At 39.5% G+C, this 24019-nt stretch overlaps 1 protein-coding gene across 1 annotated transcript in view; it reads right to left on the bottom strand.

Annotated features, from left to right (window-relative positions):
• The window catches only part of LOC144005811 (roundabout homolog 2-like), a 101145-nt gene that overhangs the window by 8292 nt on the left and 68834 nt on the right, over positions 1–24019 (bottom strand). Inside the window, exons 8-23 of the mRNA XM_077504177.1 lie at positions 22880–23051; positions 20512–20717; positions 17248–17329; positions 16972–17137; positions 16308–16474; positions 16091–16212; positions 15238–15469; positions 11029–11153; positions 10760–10931; positions 8517–8693; positions 7688–7714; positions 7537–7576; positions 4248–4375; positions 3408–3680; positions 2086–2248; positions 459–719 (exon numbers count right to left, since the gene is read on the bottom strand). Coding sequence (XP_077360303.1) covers positions 459–719; positions 2086–2248; positions 3408–3680; positions 4248–4375; positions 7537–7576; positions 7688–7714; positions 8517–8693; positions 10760–10931; positions 11029–11153; positions 15238–15469; positions 16091–16212; positions 16308–16474; positions 16972–17137; positions 17248–17329; positions 20512–20717; positions 22880–23051 — 2513 coding nt within the window. The remainder of the gene's footprint in view (positions 1–458; positions 720–2085; positions 2249–3407; positions 3681–4247; positions 4376–7536; positions 7577–7687; positions 7715–8516; positions 8694–10759; positions 10932–11028; positions 11154–15237; positions 15470–16090; positions 16213–16307; positions 16475–16971; positions 17138–17247; positions 17330–20511; positions 20718–22879; positions 23052–24019) is intronic.

Below are 24019 nucleotides of genomic sequence, written 5' to 3'. Positions count from 1 at the left end.
AAATGTAGTTTCAGTTAGTTTTCGTTTTTTAAAAAGCATTTTTGCTTTTATTTTATTTCGGTAACAATATATATTTTTTTAATTTTAGTTTTTTCATTAGTTTTATTTAACTAAAATAACCTTTAATGGCACCTGTTTTTCAATACCCTCCCTTCTTACTTTGACCATCTCCAAACATTTTTGTTTTGTTTATTTGATTTAAACTGAGTCAAATGCCATTTTTAGCATATGGCGCGGGCCACTGAAAAATGGACGGCGGGCCACAAATGGCCCCCGGGCCGTAGTTTGGACACCACTGCTTTATGCCCATCTGTACAAGATGGATGCCGCTTCTAAAATGATAGTAAAAAAATGGCCTTATATTATAAAATGGCATTATTGACCAACTCAAAAATATCTGTTGAATATGTTGGGCGCTCTCACATCAAACTTAAATGAAAGCCAGTGTTGCTGCTTACCAAGCTTGCTTGGCTACTTCATACTGGTAAGCTCTGGTCAGCTCATCCAAATGTGCCTGCAAAATGGACTGCATTTCCTCATGGTGGGCCGAGCTGAGGGATGACGATGAAGGCTGGTTGTAAGCCGCTGCCGTTGCCGGCGAGGAGGCTCTTCCTCTTAGAGGTGGAGTAGGTCCCCTCTCCTCCTCAACGTCATTGTCCAAACTCGGGTGGCGGTAGGATGGGAGCGAGAGGGGCGGGGCCCAACTGTTGTTGTCGTAGCTGGTGAACAAAAGATGTTTGTTTGTTTTTTTGTGATTATTATATTTCCTGTGGTGTAGAATTTCACTTTATCTGTAACTGGACCTTGATACAACAGTTTTTAGTTTTTTACCCATGCCCTGTAATCACAGGAAAACTGAAATGGTGAAAATAGTTACATTTACACACAGTCAGACACTGCAGGATTTTATTCTTCCCACTTTTTTGAGACGCTTCTCCTTCCTCATAATTTGTCTGATCCACATTGTTCAAATTTCAACATATTCCAAATATTCACTCCATTCGGGCTTACATGTTATTTATTCAAAAAATTCACGGTTTTACCGTAGTTCAACCGTTCTCATTTATTCCCCATTCATTTCAAGCATGAGTACTCAATTTTTGAGTAGTCACCATTACCAATACGAAGTACTGATAGCAGTATTACTTTTGATAGATACAATCCATCCATCCATTTTCTGATCTGCTTGCCCCTCACAAGGGTCGCAGGGGTGCTGGAGCCTATCCCAGCTGGCTCTGGGCAGTACACCCTGGACTGGTTGCCAGCCAATCGCAGGGCACACAGAGACAAACATCCATCCACATGCACAAGCACACCTCGGGACAATTCGGAGCGCCCAATTAACCTGCCATGCTTGTCTTTGGAATGTGGGAAGAGACCGGTGACGCGCATGCGCAGAAGATCCCGCCATCTTGGATCGCTAGCTAATACTAATACTTTACCTCAGAGAAAATAATAAAACAGCTGTTTGTTCATTTTGGGAGTGAATGGAGTTGTCAGAAAGCTGGTTTGTAATCTATTAATAAAGTTTGGCTGACCTATCTGACTGTTTTGTTGACATTCCCTTTAGCGCAGCACCATCTAATGGATGCATAACATAACCCCAGCCTCTACTGTAGCGCCTTATATATGGAAAAAGTTTGAAAATATGTCATTCATTGAAGGTGCGCCTTATAATGAGGTGCGCCTTATAGTGAGGAAAATATGGTAAGACCCATATGTATCCTAAGATTAATTAAAAAACAAACAAAAAAACAAACAAAAAAAACACGTTATTGGGCGCAGTTATCTTCTGCCTTAAAATAAGGCTGCGTAACGGTCTTAATTATTTCAATCTATAAAGTGACAGTGTTGATCAAAATTAGCCTTTATTAGCACTGTCAAGCAGATTTAAGATTTCTTGTAGCTACTGCATCTCATTTGACGATTTTGAGTTAACTTACAAGAGATTGTTTAAACAAGAACGTTGCAATGCGAGGACACAGGTGGCGGAGATGTCAGATCTGTTACTATGTGTGCTTCGAAGTGTGCTTGTGGTTTCATGCTTGCGTGTGAGTCAACTGATGAGATACGAACGCTTCTTACCCTCCTCTGTGGCTTTCCTGGGGGTAATGGTCAAGGTCAACCTCCGTACCAGGCAGAGGGTGCATGGGTGGTGGAGGCAGGGGCATGTTAGCCCAACATGTCCCATTTGATTTAGGGGTCTTTGTTCCACCCTTCACCTTCTTTTTCTTCCCTACCTTTGCTCCTAAGGGTGGACAACAAGAGATGGGAGTGAAAGTCTTTTTGGAGCCATGCTAACAAATCCCTGTGTGCATACAAATATTACAGTATAGTAGAGCTGGGTATTGCCGCCAACCTCACGATACGATACGTATCACGATACAGGGGTCATTTTACGATACGTATCGCGATACATATGTATCCCAATACATGATCGTCAAGGCGATACGTATCCCGATATTTTACATTAATTGACTTGCATTTTACTTAACTGTCATATGACCAATGTTTTTGTTATAGTAGGTCTTGTGGTTTCCCACCTAGCGTGCCTGCTCTAAATCTGTACGCGCTGCAGAAGCAGGGAGCAGTTTTCACCGACACACCGGGAAAATGTATTAATAGGCATGAGCCGATATGACCAAAAATATCAAAGTATTAACTCTTTGACCGCCAAAAACGTTTAATAACGATCAGTAAAATCACGACGTATGCCGCCATAAACGTTAAATTACGTCAACTAAGTTTTTTATTTATTTATTTATTTTCTCAGTGCTATGTCTAAGTGCAGTGCTGCCTGGTAAATGGGTTGTGGAATAGTATAGTACAGATGCAGAAGTGTCTCGATTTTTCCAACCAACCTTTTGTATTCATCAACGCTCATTTTGTATGCTGATGGCGTATGATGACTTCAAAATGTTATGATATTTCTTAAATAGGCATCAAAACCTGAGGCAAAGCTCTTCCATGAGGCTTCTACTTTATCTCTGGTAGTCGTGACATTTAGCTGAGCACAAAGCTTATTGTGAATAGTACAAAAGCGCGCACGGAAATGCCTTATGATTGCACCAACTACGCAAATGCAGTTTATATAGATACATACATAACTCATAACGCCGATGCATTGCTAATCAAGTTAACCCAAAGAAATGCGTCATGATTGTATGACATTTCTGGGCTAGATAAGCTCCCAGGGTAGAACTCTGATGAAGACAGAAGAGTAATTAAGAACATTATCCTAAGGGTTCATTTGCAGTGAATATGTAAATAAATTTGCTATTTTTTTTATTTTGGTTGAGTTTGCCAACTCCCTTGCAGGAATTCGACTGTCACGCGATATTTTGTTCCTGGGCATTTTCCGTGTGTAATTCTCTCAAGCACTCGTGCACACAAACACAAATTTGTACCAGTGACAGGGCGTCTATCAGTTAGCGAGTATCCCAGGTTGGCTATCTCCTGCTGGGCCTGCAGAGAAGCCTTCCAGCGGGGATCTGGTCTGTCTACAGCCAACTCGTGGAAGCTGTTCGACTGGAGTATCTGGGTGGTGGCGTAGGGGGTGGGCTGGCTATCTTGCACTGGGCTGCTGTAACCGGCCTTCCCCATGAAGTCAATGCTGCTGTAGATGGCCCCATCTGACAGCATGGTGCCCGTCTTCTCCACCGCTGCAGATGGTAATACATCTGGGACAAAGGAGCGAGGTGTTACGGGGATCATCCCGAGATTAGATGACATGATCTGAAACAATCTTTAAGGTCATTAGCGCACCCTGCTGCTCTTGTTCTCCTCATTTGTTCAAAAAAACAGCTCATAAATAGACTTGATTTGAATGGAAGTGATGGTCGGCAACCATAATTAACATGCATCATGCTGAGGAAGCCCGGTGGAGTGTTCACACGATGATGCTTAGCCCTGCAGCTGACCAGACCTCTCCTGAGCTTGACAAACATGTAAACGCAGCACGCATGTAAGCCCTTATTAAACTCTCAAGCTCGCCACACAAAAGCAGAGCTTGAGAGGAAAAAAAAAAAAAAAAGGGGCCAAAAAGTCGATGTAATAGCACAAATTTAATCCCAAATATCAGGCTTGTCAAATCACATTAGCAAAGTATAGCCCTCAAAGGCACTTTTAATTTCTCTGCGTGTTTGTTTTAATGTCAGGCCTTGTCACTGTGAATAACAAATGAAGAACGTCAAAACTGTCGGACCAGGCGATGCTCGCTGCGACTCCCGTCAGCCAGCCATGTTTACCTCCTCGGCCAAAGTTACTGCTGCCTTTCGGACTTCCCAATCCTCCGTTTGCTGGAAGGCTTGTGGAGGGCCACGAGTCCGCCAGCCAGGGTAGTCCGGGGTCACCCGCTTTCAAAAGCCCTGGACGGCTAAAGGACGGATATTCAGAGAGACGCAGAGAAGATAATTAAGACATTCGCACATTAGAGGCATACACAGTAAAAACAGTTGGATTAAAATGAACCCAAATTGGATATAAGGGACCAATGCAACATTTTGGAGCATTCAAATAACCCAAAGAGTTGGGTCGAATGAATAACCTACACAACCCCGAAAATGTGGTTGCTTTGTGGGTTATTAAATTAATTCAAGGGAGTTATGTAAACCAAAAAGTTGGTTTGTTTCATTTTTGACCCAATTCAGTTGGGTTAGGGTAAACATTATTCACTTCCAGCCATTTTCACAGAAGCAATCCCGTTCGCTCCCGGCTGTTTTACTCAATTTTGACTGATTTTGCAAGGCCCACAGAATATTGTGTTCAATTGCTATAAAAGCATGGAACCTATCAAAAGAAAGAAAAACAAAACAAAAAAAACACGTATAAATACGTCTTTGGGACACTTAAAACATAAAAAAAAACTTATTTACACGTTATTGGGATCAAATGAGTTAATCAACAGATTGAATTGCTTCGTGGGCTACTAATTTAATTTGATTTAATTTCAGTCCATTTTTTTTTTTTTTTTTTTTTTTTTTACCCATTTCAAATGGGTTATTATATTAACCCAAATGAATGATTAACCCAAAATAACCCCCACAATTGGGGTGCTCTCTGGGTTATTAATTTAATATGACGGGCTAAATAACAAAAGTTGAGTCGGTTCGTTTTTGACCCAATTCAATTAGGTTATTTAATTAACCTAAGCAGTTGAATAGCCCACAAAGCACCCCAAAAATTGGACTTCTTTGTGGGTTATTCATTTATATTGACACAACTTTTTTGGGGGGTTAAATAACTCAAAATGTTGGGTCGATTAATTTTTGACCCATTTCAATAGGGTTATTCAATTAACCCAACACGTTGGTTCAAATGCATAATAACCTAAAAAATTGGGTTCCTTTGTGGATTATTAATTTAATTTTACCCAACCTTTTTTTTTCTCCTCTCTTTTTTTTTTTTTTTTTTTTTTACCAAAATAACTTAAGTTGGGTCATTTTTTTGTTTTTTTTTGTTTTCATTTTACAACTATTAAATAAAGTATACTATTAAATAAATATCCGCATGCATTTTAATAAGTGTTTTCCCTGCTGTGTTCCAAATAATGTGCACAAACTTGCGCTGAATAAATTTTCTACCATAGAAAAGCCTGAAGCACAAACAAGAGTTTAAAAAAAAAAAAAAAAAAAAAAAAAGGCAGGGCATAACATGGCAGGTCTATATATCAGACTTCTGCCTCCCCTTAAACTCCACAAGCCAAAACTCTCCCAGGAGAAACCAGGCGGGCCTGAATACACACTTAATCCGCTTTATAGCCTTAGCACAACAAAAATTTACATTTTAAATTGAGAATCATGGACCGCCTCTGGCAGCGCAACTACATGGTTGCCTCATCTCCATGGCAACAGAGACAGAAAAAAAAAAAGAAAAAAAAAAAGAAAAAAAAAAAAGACCATTAAGTGGTTCAGGAAATGCGCCGTTGAATTTGTCGTTGTGAAATACAGTTGTAATGTATAAAAGTGGTGATTTTTATTTATTTTTTTTTTTAAAGAAAATTTGTGAGAACAGACCATAATAATCTCAAAATTTGCATGCCTCGTGTTCTGGTTCCATGTTTACTTAATTCACTAGCACACGCAGGGAGTTTTCCACTGGGCCTGCCTCGCCAAGCACCATGGGAATTGTTTACAGCTGACTTGGTGATAGCTCAAAGGTGTTTAACAATTATATCAACAATTTCCATTGTGAAAGACACAAGCACATACATGCATTTGCATACATCAAAGAACTGTAACAACGCGTGTGCGCGCTTGTGTTTATTTTAGTCCATCATTTGCAACATTCACCATGGCTAAGGAATTAGCGGATTGTTTAGTAGGCACGGCCTTAATTGTGCTTTCTTATCTATTTTTTTTTTTCTGCTAAACTGATTTGCCTACTTTTTGGTGAATCGAAACGCTCATCATGAGACCTAATTTCAGATTTTTAGGAAGCATATAAATCTAATTAAGATTGAGATTGTGATTAAAAACCTTTCATTGTCATTACCGCATTTTTGCAGCCGTTACAAGTTGGCGTCTGCATTAAATCTAACAGAAGTTAATACTACTGTACAGCATTTGTGACAAAATGAAGATGTAGGCTACTTTCCTTTTTTTTTCATCTGGGGAATCAGACTGACAACCCTTTGGTGACAAGCCCCATTTTGAACATCATACAGGTTTGAGAGGTGAGTTCAGCACACTCATTGTTCTTTCAAACTTTTATGAACCAGCCCAAAGTCAAATAGGTTGACACTTTTTAAATTGCACATTCATCACCTATCCCCTCCTCTCATGACCTCTCCATTCGTCCTTACATTAGCAGCGAAGAAGAACAGCAGCCTGCCTGCATTAATTAGTAGCAATCATACGAAAAGAGTGATTGATGGTCGCCAAGTATACTCTACATCAGTGAAAATCATACGCCGGTGTGAGAAGGAAACATTGGAAAGTCTAATCAAATTGTAATTCAGGTTTCAGTTAAAGCATTAAAATGAGTACCGTATTTTCCGCACTATTAGGCGCACCACATTATAAGGCGCACCTTCAATGTATGTCATATTTTCAAACTTTTTTCATATATAAGGTGCTACAGTAGAGGCCGGGGTTACCTTATGCATCCATTAGATGGTGCTGCGCTAAAGGGAATGTCAACAAAACAGTCAGATAGGTCAGTCAAACTTTATTAATAGATTACAAACCAGCTTTCTAACAACTCCAGTCACTCCCAAAATGAATAAACAGCTGTTTTATTATTTTCTCTGAGGTAAAGTATTAGTATTAGCTAGCGATCCAAGATGGCGGGATCTTCTGCCGATCGTGCAGGGTCACCGATAGCGTCTTGACAGCGAGACCTGTTGCGGCTCAATATTGATCCATATATAAGGCGCACTGGATTATAAGGTGCATGGTCAGCTTTTGAAAAAATTGAAGGCTTTTAGGTGCGCCTTATAGTGCGGAAAATACGGTACTTATTTAGATGGTAGACCAAGTTTTTTTTTTTTTTTTTTTTTTTTTTTTTTTAATTCTAGAAAATAAAAACAACTCTTACCTTCCATTTCTGATCAGACCTCTGTCTCTTTGGAATGTGACTTAAAATAAAGAGGAAAATACAAGACAATTTGACATTAGCATAAAAAAATCTCTATTGCTGCCATTTTAAATAGGAAGCTAAATTGCGAATGCGTATTTTAAAAGCATACCTGCTCGGGTAAAAGTGAAGGATTGAACTGCAATGACAAAATGAGAATAATCCATGTTAGAAAGAGAAAAATGATTCGGCCATATGAACAGTAAACATATTTATTGTAGTTTTTGAGGGATTTCCGTGTGTCTGTGCATTGTTATGATTAATCACATTTACTCCAAGATAAAGTATGACATCTCATTTAGATGAAGTAGTCCTGTTGACGTGTGAATAATTGATTAATGTCATCTGGCAAAAATGCAATTACACGTTTCTATAAAAGCATACATATAGTGGTTAGCATGAGTAGCTAGCATGGACACATTCATTACAGCACGTTTTTGGTTGTACAACATTTTTTTTAATGTATTTGTTGAAAAGGGATCAGAGATGCAGCACTCAATCATGTAAATCCCTCTTAAACCTGAAAACCAAGTGACCGGGAATACAAATTATGATAATGGACGTAGCCCACAGCTCGCCATGAGGCTAAAAATATACATTTCATCCTTAAATCTTGATGTGCTTCACGTTACTGTGCAAACAACACTGTCAAAGGTCTGATAATGGGAGGTGATGTTAAATTACTTATCTCCCATGAATGTATGACAGCGCTGAAGCACGCCGCCGATGGAGCGTGGCACATTTGACGCACACCAATGCACAGTGGATAAAAGTAAATACAGCCTATTTCCACCAGTGTTGAATATATTTATATCATTCTGCCTTTTTAGCCAGCTCAAATTGAGTCAAATCTGTGATGACATCAAAGTCTCATTGGGCCGAGAGACCAAATGTGCTTTGAGATTCGGTATTGATGCAGAACCTTGTAAATAGATTTTTACCTGCGTAGTTGCTGAGTCCTTTCCTCTTTTTTCTCCTCCAGTACAGCCAGGCACTGAAGCCCATGAGAACAATCCAACAGGCTCCGCCCAAACCGGCGATGAAGGCCGGCTGTTTCACCACATCTGAGATGCTATTGTTGCCCTCCGATCCCGTCATCACGTCCCTCTGCTCTGCACCTGGGGACCCCCGATGCACAAATGGAACCACAGGGAAAGGAGAAATATTTAAAAAATGTGAGGTTTGATTACGCTTCATAAGATTTATAAGCATTGCTTCAGCCTGTGCCTGTTTGATGGCAATTAGTATGTTTGATGGGACAAACAAATAAAAATATACAAATAAAATGTGGGAAGTGCACTTTGTGAATTGTGTCTAAAATAGCTACAAATATTGTTTTATTATTTTTGTAGTGTATTATTTTTATTTGTATTCATTTTATTATTTTTATTTTTAATACTGGTATATGTGTTTGGGATTATTTATGTACTATATTTACAGTTTCATGTCGTTAAATTTATTACATTATATGATACATAGTTGGGCCCAAAAATATTTGGACAGTGACACAAGTTTTGCTATTTTAGCTGACAAAAACATATCCAGGATACAATCATATAATCAATATAGAATTAAAGTGCAGACTCTCTGTTTTAATTTGAGAATATTGACATCCAAATTGGAGCAGCTCTTTCAAATGTAGCTGTCTCTTTTTCAGGGGACCAAAAGTAATTGGACAAATTGACTCAGAAGGCTGCAAAAAAAAAATAAAAAAAAATAAAAACATGTCCACTTCCCTCATTAACCTGTCATCAAATACGCAGTTAAAAGGTCTGGAGTTGATTCTAGGTGTGGCGTTTGCATTTGGAAGCTGTTGCTGTGAACAAACGACATGTTAAAGGAGCTCTCAATAGGGGTGAAACAGACCATTCTGAGGCTGACAAAAAGATTTGTATGAAAATGTATTATTATCTTATAACTGTGAGCCACTGTATGTAACAAACAGGTTTAACAACATTTTTCATGTTTGAACAGCATTGAAATAAAATGTTAAGGCTAAATGTGCCATTAACACATTCACTGCCAGCCCAGCGAAAATGCATTATTTGACGTCTTTTTCCGTCAATGGCAGTCAATGAGTTAATATAACATTCTTCCATGCTTAAGGTGTGAAAGTTAGACGTTTTGTTGAATATTTTTCCATCAAAAATGGATGTTAAAAAAAATCGATTCGGCTGCCTATTGAATCGATTCGAGAATTGCGTGCCGTAGTATCGCGATATATTGCCGAATCGATTTTTTTAACACCCCTACTATACGGTATATAATGCTCACATTCATGTTTGTGGAATGTTGGGAAGACACCTGAGTAGTACAAGTTAAAATTTTTATGTAGGATCTCATTGGATTTTGGAATTGATCCTGATGAGGTACGTGCATGAATATCACATCACTAACAAAACTGTCAACAAACTCGGAGCCTTGGAAAACTAAACATCTAAAATAACTACATAAAGATAAATAACTCAAATAAACGGCATGAGTGCACCCAACATATAGGCAGAGTTAATCAATTCAGCAGCGCACTTATCAAGTTGAGCCTAAAAGACACGAGATTGACAGAGCAGCTCTGACAGAGTTTGATTTTCTGTTGCAGCTACTGTGCTGTGAAATTAGATTCACAGTCTCCGGCAGGAACCCCCCCCCCCCCCAATCCTGACACACACACACACATTCGCGCGCACGCACACAAACACACACACGTCATTAAGCTGCAGCCCACAGGCCTGTGTTTCCTTTTCCCTGTCTGTTAAGGCTGTTATTATTTATCAGTCAAAAAGTCATAGATGAGGAGCATCTGTCCTGGGCTCCAATATTGACTCTGGGCTTATATACTCGGAGCATCCTTTTGCTATTTTATAAGAAGCGATAGGCTGATAAGCTACAGCGCAAAAAAAAAAAAAAAAAAAATCTACTTTGTTAGTGACTGCAAACCCATATATTGAAGTGGATTATTGATATGGCTAACAGTACTTGGCAGTGTTACCAAACACTACATGTAATGAACCATTATTGATTTTTTTTAGTAGATCTCTACAGTGTAAAGAGCAATCTTATTTCTGCAGGGTGCTAAATTGATAAATCATTTTCTCAGACCCCAAACTGTGATGGACACCTTGGTCTCCCCCATTATTAGGTCATTTCATCCCGACTTCGGGTTTGCGTGTGCGTTCGAGTGGATTACCCAAGGTGATAAGCTGCGGCGCGCTCTTGACCCCCACCCCCGCGCTGGTGCTTGCAGCGACCTCCACGTGGTACTGCACTCCAGCCTGCAGACCCCCGACAACCACCGAACGGATGGTTGCGTCCACAGACTTATTGACGTGAAACTGGGTTTCGTTAGCCAAACACCAGATCTGACAAAGGCAAACAGGTTGACAGGATCCATTTGAAGGGTTACGCAGGATATTCAAATGTACAGTATAGGGATGTTTTTTTTTTTGTCAAGTCTACCTTGTATTCCTGGATGATGCCGTTCTGTTGGTCGGAGGGCGGAGGGTCCCATGACACGCTGATGGAGGTGCTATTATTGCTTCCTACCGTCAACACGGCCACTTGCTGTGGGGGTGCACTTGGTGCTAATAAGGTCACATAAGGAAACAAAAGAAAGATGAAGGCAAAAGCTTAAAAAAAAAAATTCAGTGAAGACAAACAATCGCAAGACTCCAAGCAAATAATTCACCGAAAAGTAAATAGAAATGGTGATTGTGCTTTATCTTTTTAGCCATGCAATGCCTCGCAAGGAAAATTCAAATTAATTCTTACATGTAGCGACCTGGCCTGTTGACCCACATGGGCAGACTGGAGATATAATGAGAACGTGGGCAGCAGGGCTCCAATGCTATAATCTATGCAATTTACCACAATATCTTCTCAGAATGGACTACTAAACTGCTTGGGGCCCACACTTTCCATTAAACCCTTTTGTATTGCTCCAAACCGTGTTGGGCAAAATGATTAGCTGGAACCCAATTAAAAAGATAGAACATAATAATAGGCTACTATCTGTAGGCAATGAATTGATATGTACAACATTGCAGAGATGTGCAAAGTAGGTGGGCCGTGATGTGATTGTACCTGGTTACATGGCAAAATGCTCACTGTGAGTTTGACAATTTCAGACCAAGAATGTCACAATGAGTCTGTTTGACACAGGAATTGGTGGTTCATCCATCATGGTTTCCATATTGGAATTAACTGCTATTTATATCGCACCATTTTAGCTATAGTGCCCAAAACGCTTTCCAAAGCCTCACGTTCACCCATTCACACACCAGTGGCCGGCTGCTACCATGCAGGGCGCTGCCAGGTCCACTGGGAACAAATCAGGGTTCAGCGTTATGCTCAAGGACATTTCGACGAGGTCAGCAGGTGTGAGGATCGAACCCACAACGTCACGAATGGGAGATGACAACTGAGTCAAACCGCCACATTTATGTTAATAGTTAGTTAGCTTGAACTCAAACTGTTCAGCAGTATGTTCTAAATGAAGCCCAGCATGGCAGTATATCAAACCTCAGATTTTAACTAGTTAGCATCTTCAGCTAGTGAGCAATAACTTTAGGATACCGCACGGCTAGCTAGCATTAGCTAACTCCTCAGCTCCTCCTCAGCTAGTTAGCTTTAGCTTTAGGATACAACACGTCCTCGGTGTGGCACATACAAACCAGGCATATTGTTATAGCAGTGAAACAACATTTTATCACATTTTCCAATCAAAAATAATCCTGACAAATCAAATTACAATCAACCGCAACAATCAACAATTGATCGGAATCAGCCATTTTTGTTGTTTACATTTGTATTGAGCACTTTGAGTGGGATGAATCCGACATCAAACCTCCCTTGAATACAGCATAAGACCGCCATTTGTACATTTATGTCAATAGTTAGCTTGAACTCAAACTGCTCAGCAGTATGTTCTAAATGAAGCCCAGCACGGCAGTGTATCAAACCTCAGATTTTACCGAGTTAGCGTCTTCAGCTAGTGAGCAATAACTTTAGGATACCGCACGGCTAGCTAGCATTAGCTAACTCCTCAGCTCCTCCTCAGCTAGTTAGCTTTAGCTTTAGGATACAACATGTCCTCTGTGTGGAGCATACAAACCAGACATAAAGCAACATTTTATCACATTTTCAAATCAAAATAATCCTTACAAATCAAATTATAATCAACCGCAACAATCAACAATTGATCGGAATCAGCCATTTTTGTTGTTTACATTTGTATTGAGCGCTTTGAGTGCAGAACTGCGAGTGGGATGAATCCGACATCAAACCTTCCTTGAATGCAGCATAAAACCGCCATTTTGACTTGTAATATAAGATCGGAATTATGAATAGGCGCAATAGGCGACTTGGATTCTACCGTTGCCCAAAATATGAAATATGATCCTGCTTAAAGTAAGCCATTTCAAAGTAAAAAGTAAAACTTTTTGACATTTTTAAGAGTTGAAACAACGCCTGCACTTTCCAATTCAATAGTTTATGCTTTACCATTTTAATTAAAATTTATTATTGATCTGTTGGATGATGATGTGTAACCCCCCCCCCCCGGAAAGATGCGAATCAATTCTAATGCTACTTGCTGAAGTTATCGTGAATGGCTAGATGCAATATGCGGTTCGTGTCCGTGCCTGCAAATAAATACACAGCTGATACTTCAATCTAAATGATGCATGGCACAGTGCATCCCAATCAAACCGTACCCATTGTGCCACTAGAACAAAATGTGCTAAAGCTGCTTAATTTGCCGCTTTGCAGGATGCAATCTGGTAAACATAACTTGCTCCGCTAATGAGCCCATCGCGTAAGCTACTTGAGACATGAATTAGCAAACGCCCCCCGCCCCCACATGTGGCGTTTGTGATGTTAATGGGGAGCATCACAATTGTCTCCCTTCTTCGCTGCCAACATCAGCCACATGGCAGTCATATATTTGAATTTTAACTTTGGACACCTGACCATGTGCTTGCTCTGTTAGTCCTCAGAGCCCCCCCTGCAAGGTTCCACAAATGCAGTGTGCTTTTGAGTATCTGCCTGTGGCAGATAATAAATGTTTTCTTCAAATTTCTGCTGTGCAATCCATTTCTGGCTGTAGATTAATGGACATTCTTTTCTGTTCCCTAATACCTTTTTTCCAGGATCCCAAGGAACTAAAATTGCTACCTCAGTTGGAAAAATCCTCCAGTAATCCTGTGTGGCCATTTTAATTGGGCTCCAGTGAGGTAAGTTTTCTTTGCAGACACGCGTGTTGAAAATCCCAGATAGACCCTCTCTCATGTGTTGCCATGAAACAGAAATTCTGCAAGTTGGAGATTTCTTTCACATCAACGGCCTTATCTTGACGAGCTCTCGGTGCGAGCTGGACCCCTGCCCGGTTCGGCTGATGCCGCACCTGGCCAGGTTGCAATTACATTTGGCGATACACCGCCTATCGTCGCGCCCAGCAGAAAAGCCAGCTTGTAGATCTGCTGCCAGATTTGTCCCCTGGAAATAACACCGCTTTTTATTTGATCGAGCATTAACTACCGCAAATAAATATTTGGGCAAAACAAAATGTGACTGAAAGCACCTTCCAGGGTATTTCTCCTCAATATCCTGTCTAGAGCCAGTTCAGTTATCGAATATGCTGATCTTTTTACATGGGGAAACGTTTTGATTGGATTCTCGCCTCAGGATTGTCAGCTATCATTTTCCAGCATCAAGTCGCCATTAATCTTAACAACCTGAGCTAAATCGCTTTGCTGATTAAGAGGAGTGTGATATGGCGAAAGACTGATGGAGCTTGCGGGACGACCTTGGGCCTGGATTAAAAACAAAACAAAAAACAAAACGCACACAAAGTTTAATATGTGTTTGTGTATGTGTTAGTGAAGAGTGGGTCATGTCAAGCAGGTCTAGTATTGGTTTGTAGCAGACATATGACAGCAGGGGTCCAAAAAGAAGCAACTACAAATTTGAGCCAATATCAAAGGCTGCAGTTTAAGCCCCCCACCCACCTCGAATGCCCACCCATCCCCCCCTCGTCTGCCAAACCACAGAGCTCTGCGCTTGTCACGGAACCCTGACTGTGCTGCCTGTTTTAACATACTGTGCACATGGCACAAAATCCACATGGATCCGTGGGTGGCTGTGCTTCAGATACCGTTATCTATCACCACCTTCATTTAGAACCATTTAACTCATTTACTCCCAATAAACGTGTAAATACGTTTTTGTTTTAATGTTCTAAGTGTACCAAAGACGTATTTATACGTTTTTTTTTTGTTTTTGTTTTTTTTTTTTTTATGCTAGAGCATACAGAAGGCTTTGATGCTCTCAACTGCAAAGAATGGTTGCAGAAATGGTAGTTGTTACACAAACGGCCAGCAGGTGGCAGCAGAGCAAAGGAGATCAACCAGGGCCATGTAGAAAAAAAGCTAAATTACTTACAATTTTGAATAGATATGTGAAAACTGATGAAACTTAGCTCTCTTCTAATGCTAATTGCTGCAAAACGGAATCAGATAGAAACATACTTTTGGGATTGCTTCTGTGAAAATGGCTGGGAGTGAATGAGTTTTAAACAGAAATCATTTTCCACGCACGGACATAATGAACTCTACATTATTCCTGCAACATTAAGTCCAAAGAGGATCTGCTATTATTAAAATTGTTTACCTTCTTCCATCGTCCGTGCTGTCATGGATTCACTGTCGGCTCCCTGAAACTCATTAAAGTACGGCCGCACTTTGATCTCATAGACAATTCCTTTCTTCAGGCCCAAAAGAGTCATGTCCCTCTGTGAGGAGACTTTTAAATCCTGAATCTGCCACGGTCCTGGAGAGGGCAGCCCTGATGTCTGCCGGTACAGAACTCGATAGCCTTGAATAAATCGCGATGGATTGTCCACCTGAGAGGACAGAATAGTCAGTATATGAGAGGAGCCATTCAACCTGTATAGCTTTGGAGGTTTTTGATTAGAATTCAGTTTGTGCCCTTTGTTGCATTTATTAAATTTTAATTAGGATTCAAGAAGCAATTGTTGTAGGGAATTTGCAAATGGTGGAAAAATAACTGATTAGAGCCATAACAGCTCGTTATTTTTTTCTTTTAATTGGTGGAGGCAGAGTAAAGAAAAGTAACCGTGTATGATCAATTAGTCATACGTTACAGTACTGTTTTGCTTTCAATAATGCTTATTATTCACAGAATTTCTTTTTATTTCCTTCATTAGCATTCTGCTATTAGCATTCGGCTATTAGCATTCCCACGCAATTTCTCCAGAAATTGCTTAGTCCAATTATTATTATTATTATTATTATTATTATTATTATTATTATTATTATTATTGTATTTGATAATCTCTTGCAATGTTGGGTGTTCTTTGTTTGCAAGTCTGCTTGTTTATTTGTATGACTTTCATTCTTTTCATTCATATGTTGAAAAATGGTCAAATAAAAAGTTACAAAAAAAAAAAAAATGAATTTGACACTCCTGTGAAGGAAACAGTATCCGAACTGTGAGTACTTACAGTCCATGTGACTTGCACCGAAGTGGAGCTGAGAACGACGGGGTTATGCATGCTGACCACCACATCCCCTAACTCCTTTTGTACATGACGATGGTCCACTCCCTGTGCAGTGGGACTAATGTCTAAAATTACAAGAAAGCGCAAGCAATTGAAATTAAACTGTAATGCTTATCTCAAAGAATTAGAGATGATCTCATCGAGTTTTCTTTCCTGGTACCTTGTGTCCGCACAGGCTCAGACATGGGGCTCGGGTCTCCGAGCCCTTGAACACTGACCGCCCTGATAATGAACAGGTAGACAGTATTGGGTCGTAGGTCAGTGACGGTGAACTCTGTGGTCCTCACATGGTCTGCCACAGTCTGCCAGCTGTTACTTACGGACTGACTGTTTGGAAAAGCAAGAAGATTTTCCATGAGCTGCAAACAATCCTTTTTTTTTGTTCGTATACTAGACAGAAGATTGAAGCGGACACCAAAGGGCAGGTAGACTAAACAAAAATAATGGTGGTGGGGAAAATGATCCTGTCAAATAAAAAGACTGAAAATATTTCCTTTCCTCATCACAGGGCAAACTCTGTAATAAAGATGAAACAGCTTTGTAGTCTTCTTGTCAGGAATTTAACTAAATAAAAAAAATAAATAAAAAAAATAAAAAAATACTTGTCACGTACGGATTAAAGTGATCCTTAAATGCCAAACAATTATCATTCAAATTTAACTTCCAGAAGTAAATGCCACTTTTGTTTAATACTTACTGTAAAATGTTTGGCTACTTGAAATATTATTTAGTTTGCTTTTAAAAAACATCCCCCCCCCCTCCCATCTGCTTTCTTTTTTTTGGGGTCACTAAACATGGCTCGAGGCCATGGGTCACAGACGTACCCGAAGGCCTCAATGACATAGGAGGACACCGGGGAGCCAGCCTCTGGCCCCGGTTCCCATGACAACGAAATGCTGCTCTTGGTGACATCAGTGACCTCTGGCTTGGAGGGCGGCCCTGGTAGGGCTGTCAGGTTGTTAGACAGGAAGTCAATGGGGTCAGTTGAATCTGTCAGAGAAATAAATATAATATGAATACCACAGTGAAGAGAAATATGCAAATGAGGCAAAGTTACATCGCAACTCCTTCACGGGAGTTGAACATTTACTGTTGCCTACCTGTGATGTCCAAGTAAGCACTCCATGATGTTTCTCCACTGGAGCTGGTTGCTACACATGTGTACAAGCCTGAATCAGACAGCTGAAAAAAGAAACAGGATTGAAATTGTGACAAACAGTATGAAGCAAGAAAATATAAGCATTATAGCCTACATACTATCTATATCACTATAATTTCAAAACGCCCTGTTATGCCCAATTCTGCCTGTGCAAAAAAAAGTATCACAATAAAGAAAACTCCACCCATGTGCACAGTTAGAACGTGCTTTGTGGTAGACCTGTGCTGAGCATGAAAACAAGGCCCCCCTTTTTAATGTTTTAAGTGTCCCAAAGACGTATTTATACGTTTGTTTGTTTTTTATTTTATTTTTTATTTTTTATGCTAGAGCATACAGAAGGCTTTGATGCAGCCTCTCAACAGCAAAGAACGGTTACAGAAATGGTAGTTATTACACAAACGGCCGGCAGGTGGCAGCAGAGGAAATGAGATCAACCAGGGCCATGTTGAAAAAAAGTTCAGTTACTCACAATTTTAAATAGATTTGTGAAAACTGATGAAACTTAGCTCTCTTCTAATGCTAATTGTGGCAAAATGGAAACAGATGGAAATATACTTTTTTTTCCTGATGAAAGAAGAGACTTTAACCTATTTTTTTTTTTATAGGTTCCATCTTTTTATAGCAATAAAACACAATATTCTGTGGGCCTTGCAAAATCAGTCAAAATCCGGTAAAACAGCCGGGAGCGAATGGGATTCTGTGAAAATGGCTGGGAGCGAATTAGTTTACTAACCTTGTTGGATGTTCTGAACCTAACCACTTTCATTCACTGAACACTTTGTTCTAAAATAAAATGATTTTTTTTTTTTTCAAAAACTTAAGACATGAATAGGCTTGAGAATTAGATACAATGAAAACAGTAGAGGCCCCAGAATTGAACCCTGTGGAACACCATATGTTCCATTATAAATATGAATTGATGTTGTACATATTCATCCCACCACTTTGATTTTTGATTTCTATAGTTAGTATGACGGTGTGTCCGAACCTCCGCCGAATCCCTGAGACGGACTTTCAGAACCCCTGGGGTTCGATCGAACTCAGGTGGTAGTTTTCAATGATATTTTCCGTAAAAAAAATACAAAAATAAAACATGGGTGGCAATGACCTCTGTAGTAGAGGTAACAATTTCAAGCAATATTAGTTGCACAGCAGTGAACATGTCTCAGTATTCGTTGCCCTTTCAAACTGCAAAAAAGCATAGCTTTCAGTCACGTCGGTGTGGGAGCGTGAATCCAATAGTCTTTGCAACTGTGATCCCAGATGGTTGCTACAAGCTCTTGCGTCAGTCTGGGCTTTTGAAGGAGGTTTGCAGCTAGTAGTACAGTAAAAATGCATTAACCTTCACTGGCCTGCATTTGGCTCGAGACAAGCTTGAGAGTGGATGAGCGAAAACCTTAAAGCCGCCCAATGAAAAAAAAAAAAAAAAAAAAAAAAAAGAAGAGCCCCAGTAAAAGCTGACATTAATTTCCTTAATTGATTTCCTCCAATAATAGTCGTCCTCCATTCCCAGAACCATCAACATTATCATCAGGAGTGCTGACACGGGAAATACTGAAGCAGTGATATGATCTTGTTCATAATGGCAAAGCCTCAGGGACCACAGGCTGTTGGGCTCATTCTCAAGAGATAGTGGAGGTGAGCGACATAGGCGGAGATCTCTGACACAGAGACAGGACCCTGCATATTTAAGTCCCTCCATTATATTAGCGCCATCAGAATGACTTGAACAGTCCCTGTCCTCGAGTCCTTGAATCAGACCACAGAATCTGGCAGCCTCGAACAACTTATTTACGCTCTACTCATCTTTTTAGATGACACCATTGTTCATCTGTTTTCCACCGTCATCGGTCATTAAATTTCGTCTAAAAATTACAACGGAAGTGTTACATTGTGATATGTTATCTTAAACAGAAGATGACTCAAGATCACAAGCACCAGAACATCTAAAGCAGCAGAATGGTTAGAGCCAGTCTGCCGAGGCCGCCTGTGAAGAAATTATCGCAAAATTGACCACACACGTACTCAGCAATCTTCCACTCACATGCACACACGTAGACAAACAAGTACACTGTGTTCCAACTATGCCTTGCATTTGCATTTTTAGGGTTGGAACACCCATGGAACTAGGGGCGTGAAAACCAAATAAAAAGAGAGGGTGAGGAGGGGATTTTTTTTTTTTTTCAGGGAATGCAGTAGTGAATTTTATCAGTCAGTTCTTCTCCTCTCTCCTTGCGAAGTTTGAACTGAGTGTCTTCTCTCCTTTTTGTGTCGTGTTTAATAGATGTCAAACGGGTAAACCTGACAATGATTTAACCCAAATTGACATGACTGCGAATTGTCGAATGGCCTTCTGTCATTATTGACAACTTCTGTCTCTACTTAGGCGGTCGCCCACCTTTTCGGCAAAGTGCTTTATGGCGTGAAATCTCGTAAAAAATACACGGACTGAGAAGGACCGTCTGTACTGTCCCGGTTCAACTGTCGAAAACCTGCCTCAATCGGTGTATTTTTACGAGACGGAAATGCCCAGCTCTGGTTATTGATTTCAGTCCCTGAACTTTATCAGGTTGAAATTATTTTTTTCCGCGAGACTCGCAAGATCAGCAAATATCGTATGGAAACTTCACTTGATTGCATTTTATCTCATCATCAATGCATCTATAAAATGTTGAATTTATAAAGCTGGAAACTACATTGTTTTGTAATGAAGAGATTCACGAGGAAACTTTCTTTCCCCAAAATTAATCTTTCATCCCTTATAGTGACACAGTAAATGTGTGTTGAGAAAATTAATGATTTCTCACGCTTTGTAAATATAATGTAGATATTGTCATTTTTCGGAAGCTGGTGTCACATGCCTCTTACAAACTGTACATTGAATTTATGGTTTAATTGTGTCAGTAAATTAAGAGTGAACATGAGAATTTATGACATACAGTTCCGTGTACTATAAATCCAGCTCAAATGTCCTTTTTTCTACATCTAATTTCATTATTAGAAACAGCTCGCAGCATGATCCACAATATTTTTATGCCACAACAACAACAACAAATATACTGTTTCTGACAGTCTCAATCAAAACATTATTGACTTTGTAAAAGCAGTCTGAGTTCAGTATATGATAACTCAAGAGTTTACTCAATTATAGTCGAAATGCAAATAATGTCGAAATAATGAGGTCAAATGATTCACCACAGCTCACCTTGGCACTCTGGATTTGAAGGCTGCCATGTTCCAGCAGGGAAAACCGTGCGTCTTTTCCAAGCAGACCGATCCCGTTCTTTCGCCAGGTAATTGTGGGCTGTGGGTCCCCAGAAGCCTGACACCTGAGAACCGTCACACTGCCTAATGCCTGGGTTTGGTTGTAAGGGCCCTGACGGATGATTGGAGGTGGGCGGTCCTTCAGGGCTGAGGATAATAATGAAGGGAAATAAGTTATCCTAATTGAAAGCTTTCTTGAACTATAATTTTGATGGCACAGTCTTGGCATCAGGTGGTGACTCGCTATTCTCGAAAATAACAAAATCTTGCCCTTTTTTTGCCAGAAATAACATGACCTTATCTGTGGGTGCTAATTAGCGATTGCAATAATTGCAGTTCAAGTATGTTAAAACTCAATCTGATGGATTTGTTTGAAGAGGAAGCAACTGTTTTGAGCCTTTTCCAGAGTGGAACAGTGCGCTCATGGCACTGCATCACACCTTTCAGTTTTAATTACTAGGTGAGGATTAATGATGCTTAACCCGTGGTGTTAATTACCGTACCTTCTTTAGAACGCCTTTCAACACACCCATACCCGTTGGTTGAAGCCTACAATGACTCCCCCCCCCCCGGCGTTTTTCTCCGATCCACCACCACAAATTAAACTCTTAAATTAGCATGCCAAGGAGGACAAAAATGCATCTCTTTAAAAGCTTTTTAAAGTATGTTATATCATCCAGAAAACAGCTTCTGCACTCTGCAACAGTAATTTCTGAAGCTCTCTCCAGGCCTTGTAACAACTCCCGGGCTTCCAATTTTCACGCTGCCGCTTCAACTGTTATCAGGTCTGTCTCCGTATTCACAAGTGTTTACAACAGGTTTCCTTTGCTTTTTATTTTTTATTTTTTTTAACATAATGTCTGCAAAAGCAGTACATGCACACCCGGATATGGTGCAATTATTATCGTTTCACACCATTTAAAACAATAAGTATATATTTGGCAATAATTAAATGATAATATAATTTAATGCTCCACCGACCCGTCACATATGCCAACAATTGATTAACTCCTCGATTCAGGCAGACTTTCTAATCTATACACGTGTTACTGCTTAACTCTGCATTTGAATGAACAGTGTGAGGGATTAAATATGGTGATTAAATTGAAACACAGAGTGACAGTGACATTGCTTGTCGTTAGTTGGCTGTTTTGGACATTAACGTTACAACTCACATACATGTTGAATGACAGTAATTGGTCCTCGCCTCAGTGTTTTTTTTGTTTTTTGTTTTTTTTAAACTATGAAAGAAAATACGTAAACATGTTTACAGTACGGCAATTCAGGAGATATCTAGAGCATTTGTGGAGTGTGACATCTCACCCTTTAAATCTGTGGACGTACACAAAGATAATACAGGGAGTGGTAATTTTGCAAGCTGACTAGTTTGGGAGTGTGTATGTGCACTGTAAAAAAAACAAAAAACAAAAAAAAAACAGCAAGACTGGCATGACTCAGGTGGTAGAGTGCCTGTCTCCCAAGCTGTATTATCTGTAAAAATAAATAAATAAATAAATATATCTATATATATATATATATATATATATATATATATCCAATGTGATGTCATCAATTCTAAAGTATTTGTATACTCTAGCTAAAATGCATCATTGGAATTTTTTAAACTGACGACGTCTTTCTTATACTCCATTTGACATCACCCATATGCTGTTTATCTACATTGAAATCACTCCTGCATGCTTCATTCTGTCTCTCTCCAAATGTATTAAAAAGACACCAATGCGAAGAAGGACATCAACAGCACCGAGAAGGAAACGGCTTAGCACTTAACGCTGACATTAAAGATTTGTCTCAAAAGTCTAAATGCGTCCGTTCCATCAAGGAGAGTTTTATTTTATGTGTTTTCAGACCACTTACATTCATCACCAGCGGAAGGTTGTAAAAATAATAATTGCCGGTGACTGCTTGGCATTTGCAGCACGAAAACGGAGGCTTGCGAATAAAAAATGTGGGCAGCCTGAAATAATCAATTATGTAAACAGGGCTTCAAGTTGATCCGTTTATGTATTTTATGTGATTTTAAAGCTCATTTTACCGCGTGGCATTGCTAAAACACAATGTTAAGGGATTAAATAAATAGACATAAGCACCGCTGACTGGATGGATGGTTTTGTGTTGTATTGCTGGTAAATTTTGTGTAAAAAAAAACAATAAAATAAATAAATAATTTAAAACAGACGTATTGTTTGGGGAAATGCAAAATGCCAACTCTTTGTTGTGTTTGTTGTGTTGATTAACTTTGATGTGTTGGATGAAGTGGGTGCGCATGCTTTGGTCTGCTTACTTACCGTCTGCCACCTCCAGCTGGGCTTTGGCCAAGATGCTGCCTGCGACAGTGAGGGCCTGGCAGATATAATAGCCCGCGTCTGAACGCTGTACTGATGAAATGCTCAACTCTCCATTCACAGACACGGACACGCGACTGTCGCCCTGCGTTGGCTGGCTGGGAAACAGGAGATCCTACAAGGGGGTGAAAATGGAAAATAAAACTCCGAAGTGAAGGCGCCCATTGTTTTGGATCTGTAAAATTTGCATTTTGTTATACGGGGGGAAAAAAAAAATCACAATACTATCAGGACTGGAATGACACAAATCCACATTGTTTACATTCAAAATATTCTTCGGAAACAGTCATACAGCCTTTCTTACAAGAAATGTGTAAAAAAAAAAAAAATCATTTGTGTGTATTTCAAGGACTAAATTGGCCAAACTAGTTAATAATATGAACATTTTAGTACTCAACCTTCCATACAATTTTCAACTAAATTTTTTATACTATTTATAAGTACACTTTCAAAAGTCCTATTTTTTGCATACTTTCCACACTCTACTATTTAAGACCATCAAACAAATTTAAATATCGTTCAAAGATAACCTTCGTAAATATAAAACATTTTTTAAATGGGGATTTTTTTTATTTATTTATTTTTTTAATACGGAAGCATGTAGCCAGGTTGGATTAAACATTTTTGACTGCCGTGTACGTTCAAATAAATTTAAAAGTATGTTCAAACGTATTTGTGAATATGTTCAAACGTACTCGCGAATACATTCGAACGTACTCGCAAATACGTTTGGACAAAATTGCGAGTACATTTGAACCTATTAAATATTATATAATAAAGTATTACTTGCGCATTCACAATTTATTTTTATTTATTTATTGATTTATAGCATTTTTAGCTAATAGGTTTGGCATTTTTCCTCCCATAATGAGTATGGACTTGCGCATGTGCAAGTCAGACCCCGTGGCATTATGGGAAAACATACTGTTTGTAGCATTTAGCCTCAAGTATATTCTAACGTACTCGCGAGTATGTTCGAACATACTTGGAAGTATGTTTGAATGTATTTGCGGAAAATGAATACCGTATTTTCCGCACTATAAGGCGCACCTAAAAACCTTCAATTTTTTTCAAAAGCCGACC

This window comes from Festucalex cinctus, chromosome 18, assembly GCF_051991245.1.
Source record: "Festucalex cinctus isolate MCC-2025b chromosome 18, RoL_Fcin_1.0, whole genome shotgun sequence".
Classification (NCBI taxonomy): Eukaryota; Metazoa; Chordata; class Actinopteri; order Syngnathiformes; family Syngnathidae; genus Festucalex; species Festucalex cinctus.
The sequence above is the reverse complement of the archived record's forward strand: the minus strand, read 5'-3'. Positions and strand labels throughout refer to the sequence as shown.